Source organism: Carassius gibelio, chromosome A3 (assembly GCF_023724105.1).
Source record: "Carassius gibelio isolate Cgi1373 ecotype wild population from Czech Republic chromosome A3, carGib1.2-hapl.c, whole genome shotgun sequence".
NCBI classification, from domain to species: Eukaryota; Metazoa; Chordata; class Actinopteri; order Cypriniformes; family Cyprinidae; genus Carassius; species Carassius gibelio.
Window position 1 is genome coordinate 17,056,281 of NC_068373.1, and position 4,617 is coordinate 17,060,897.

At 41.1% G+C, this 4,617-nt stretch overlaps 1 protein-coding gene across 1 annotated transcript; it reads left to right on the top strand.

The window, feature by feature from the left end:
* The first annotated feature begins 527 nt into the window (after positions 1 to 527).
* fzd2 (frizzled class receptor 2) lies at positions 528 to 3,305 on the top strand. Its single transcript, XM_052546671.1, has one exon. It carries the CDS (start codon positions 845 to 847, stop codon positions 2,495 to 2,497), a length of 1,653 nt encoding a protein of 550 aa, XP_052402631.1. The 5' UTR covers positions 528 to 844; the 3' UTR covers positions 2,498 to 3,305.
* Positions 3,306 to 4,617: the final 1,312 nt, after the last annotated feature.

Here is a 4,617-nt window from a genome sequence, read left to right on the forward strand (position 1 = left end):
AGGCTTAGTAACGGAATAATACATTTAGAAAGTAAGTTTCCAGAAAAAAAAATACATGTTAGCATCGGGGACATATTTTCTTTAACTGAATCAATTAATTAATTAATTAATTAATTAATTTTCCAATAACTAATAATTTCTCTCTTCTGCTTCTAAACCATAGACTGTGTCCGGTACGAACTGTATTAATACTATAAACAAATGCTACATGCATTTCGTTATATATTATTATCCTTAATATGTCACTGTTATTACTATTATCAGTATTAATAACCAACTTCATTTTAATCTCATTTTTAAAATGTGATTTATTTTATTTTAAAACAACTCAAAAGAAAATTAAGAAAATGAAACCTACGGTGAATGTTACTAACAACGCATAGCCACAAGATGTCACCACTATCCATCTCTAGATAGATAGATAGATAGATTTGCGTCCTTATTCTTCGATACCATGACTTCTTAACCCAATAAAACTTTTTTTTTTAAATGCTCTAGGTTTCAGATAACTAATGGCATATGAACGATTCAATTAGTCTGTAGACCTTGTGATTGGGGTTTAGAGTAGAAATCTGTTTCAAGACCCCCGAATTCCCTCCTCCTCATTCACACTCTCTTCAAAGTCAGCAACAGGCAGCCCAGGGGGAACTTGAAACAGTCTGACGGACAAAGCGGTGAAAGTCATGCTGTCGCTCCTGCGCTCAACAGATATCCAAACAAAGTATGCCGTTTACACTAGCTCGCGAGTCTTTTTGTTTTCGATTAGCAGATAAAATGTCGCCCAAAGCGTAGCTTGTAAACTCACGTTTTATTCAGTGACAGTTAGACGGAACTTTGTGGGACAATGCAAGCGAGTGCAAGTTTGTGTCTGTTTTTGGCACTGGTGTTGCCGTGCTGTTTCGTGGCGTCTGGACAGCATCACGGAGACAGTGGGATAGCCTTTCCCGACCACAGCTTCTGTCAGCCCATAACTATCCCCCTGTGCACAGACATCGCTTATAATCAAACCATTATGCCAAATCTGGTCGGACACTACAACCAAGAGGATGCTGGGCTGGAGGTCCATCAGTTTTACCCACTAGTCAAGGTACAGTGCTCTCCTGAACTCAAGTTCTTCCTGTGCTCCATGTATGCTCCAGTGTGCACGGTTTTGGAGAAAGCCATCCCGCCGTGCCGCTCCATTTGCGAGAGGGCAAAGCACGGCTGCGAGGCCCTCATGAACAAGTTCGGCTTCCAGTGGCCAGAGCGGCTGAGATGTGAACATTTCCCCGTGCTCGGAGACGGACACATCTGTGTGGGCCAGAACGACTCCGTGGCTACAGTGTCGCCCGTTCACATGCCCGTCCCAAGAACGCCTGGCATTCAGCTGTACTCTTCGTTGGACAAACCGTTCCGCTGCCCGGCAGTGCTAAAGGTGCCTTCCTACCTCGGTTATAAGTTCTTGGGCGAGCTGGATTGTGGTGCTCCATGTGAGTCCTCCAGAACACAACGGGTTTATATGTTCTTCACGGACCAGGAGATTGGATTTGCCCGGATTTGGATCCTCATCTGGTCCTCCCTCTGCTGTGCATCAACCTTATTCACCGTGACCACGTATTTAGTGGACATGCAACGATTTAAGTACCCAGAACGTCCTATTATTTTCTTGTCCGGCTGTTATACCATGGTTTCCATTGCGTATATCGCTGGTTATTTTCTTGGGAACAAAGTTGTGTGCAACGAGGGCTTTTTTCTCGATAGTTATAAAACCATCGTTCAAGGTACGAAGAAAGAGGGCTGTACGATTCTGTTCATGATGCTGTATTTCTTCAGTATGGCGTCTTCGATTTGGTGGGTCATCCTGTCTCTCACTTGGTTCCTGGCGGCTGGTATGAAATGGGGCCATGAGGCTATCGAAGCCAATTCACAGTACTTTCACCTGGCTGCCTGGTCCGTTCCGGCTGTAAAGACTATTAGCATCCTGGCCATGGGACAAATCGATGGAGACGTGTTAAGTGGCGTCTGCTTTGTGGGCCTGAACAATTTGGATCCCTTGAGGGGCTTTGTGCTGGCCCCGCTCTTCATCTACCTCTTCATTGGCACCTCGTTCCTGCTGGCCGGCTTTGTGTCCCTGTTTCGCATCCGCACCATCATGAAGCACGACGGTACCAAGACGGAGAAGCTGGAGCGCTTGATGGTCCGCATAGGTGTCTTTTCAGTTCTTTACACTGTCCCGGCCACCATCGTCATCGCTTGCTTTTTTTATGAGCAGGCCTTCAGGCAGCACTGGGAGAAGAGCTGGATCAGTACGAACTGTAAGCGCCTGGCCATCCCCTGCCCCATGCATCCCGCTCCTCACATGACCCCCGACTTCACCGTCTTCATGATCAAGTACCTCATGACTCTCATTGTAGGGATCACTTCGGGATTCTGGATCTGGTCGGGGAAGACACTGCACTCTTGGAGGAGGTTCTACACGCGTTTGACCAGTAGCGGACAAGGGGAGACCAACGTTTGAAACTGGCGATCATGGTCCACATTTTCATGCAATGATAACAAAAACATAACTAAGTGCCTTCGATCCTCAGTATTTTGAAAGCAGTTACACTTGTACACTTATTTTTAGACTGTCAGAGACTTTCAAGTGGAAAGAGAAATGGAACATAAACCACTTGAATTCCCCAAAACAAACATGGCCAATTTGATACCAAGTGCAGAAACGTTTTCCTCCCCCATTCTGTTGACCCCCCGTTTTTTTTTCATAAGCTGCTGGCCATAAAAACTTAACTTGGAAAGTGAGATACCAGCTGGGAATTCAACAAACGACAGAGCAATGAGAACCATGGGGGGAGGAGAGCTTGAAAGCTTGTCATCTAATATACAGCAGCCAGTTGTGCTTAATGTAATTACAACATTGTACATAATATTTGTAAAAATCTGCATTTGAACATAATTATATATTTGTATTTAAGCAAATCTTCATTTTTTTGTGTGTTTCAGAAATTGGTACTTACTATTTGATGCTAGTATCTAGAATATTTTCTGCCCCTAGTCTCTCTTTCATGTCTTCTATAATCACGTTTGTCCCTCTGTTTCGAATTAAAGTTGTTGTAAATAATACTCTTCTCTTTTTAAACTTTATTTAGTTCAGAGGTAAAAGAAAAACATATTTCATGACATGTGTTGTGGATTCAAAGGAGTAGTTCACCTAAAAATCTGTAAACTGTAATTTACTCACTTTCATGTTGTTTGAAACCAGGAGAAGCGGAAGACGGAATATTGTTTTGAAAAAGTGTTTTGTCTTTACAATGAAAGGCAGTGAAGTGTAATGTTGTTTTTTATATTGATTGTAAGGACAAAAAAAAATCTTCAAAATGTCTTTTTGTGTGTTCAACAGACTGAAAGTTTTAGGTGTGAAACAACACGAGAGAGATAATGATGACAGAGTTTTCCTTTTTGGATTCACTGTCCCTTTAAGCAGGTTTTTGCATAAAAGCAACTGCAATAATTCAGTTATTCAAATATTTAATCCATATGTCTGTAATTGTCATTCATTTTTCTACCAGATCTTAAAACAGTTTTTCCACAAAGCCTATCCTAAACCTGGAGATTGGAACGGTTGTATGTGAGTCAGAGAGAGAGAGAGAGTATGCTGCTTTTTCCCCTCTCTCTCTCTCTCTCTCTCTCTCTCTCTCTCGACTGTAGTGTGAAAGAGGCAGCCGTTGAGGAGAAAATGGTTCTCGTATGGTCCTGGGAGCTGAGGCATGCAGCGAAAAAATGGAAAGCACATGGTGTGTGTTTGTATTGGTATATATGGTTTATGAGGACACAAATGTGTATAATGACATGGGTACTACAACTTAAACACTTCCTGTCCCACCGTAAAACAAAAGGCTTAAAAAAAAACATAGAAAATGGTGTTTTATGAAATTCAAAAATTGCCAGTAGTTTTCTGTAAGGGGTAGGTTTAGGTGTAGGGTGATAGAAAATACAGTTTGAACAGTATAAAAAACCATTACACCTACAGTATAGAGAGTCCCTGTAAACCACAAATGCAAGTGTGTGTGTGTGTGTGTCACAAACCAACGTGCTTTACTGAAAAGGTGGATTGTAGTAGTCTGTTAGTGATCAGTACAAAGCTTTTCTAAGGTTGTAACTTTCTCTGAATCCATGTAAGGCTGATTGATTTTCATGTCTTCTTTGCTTTGGCCTGTGAGCATAAGTTTGTGAGCTCAGGTTTCTAATCTAATTCATGCTCGGCCCCTCATACAATGTTTGCTTTCTCCCTTTACACCAAATCTTATTCATTTAACATGCAACACTCTCTGTGGAAGTGTATATAAATATGCTGTCAAAAGTTTCCTTAAATGTTTAAGGCTTTTTGAAGAGGTTTCATATGCTCAAGTTGCACGTATTTGATCAAAAAGTACAGTATAATCAGTAATATTGTGAATTATTAATATCATTTTAAAATAACTGCTTTCTATTTGAAAATATTCCTGAGAAGGCGAAGCTCTATTTTTAATCTCCAGTGTTACATGATCCTCCCTAAATTAATATGCCAATTTGATGCTCAAGAAACATTTCTTATAATATTCATGCTGCTTAATATTTTTGTGTAAACCATGATAATTTTTT

Coding starts and splice junctions, on each gene's coding strand:
- fzd2 (XM_052546671.1), top strand. CDS start 845: ATGCAAGCGAGTGCAAGTTTGTGTCTGTTTTTGGCACTGGTGTTGCCG.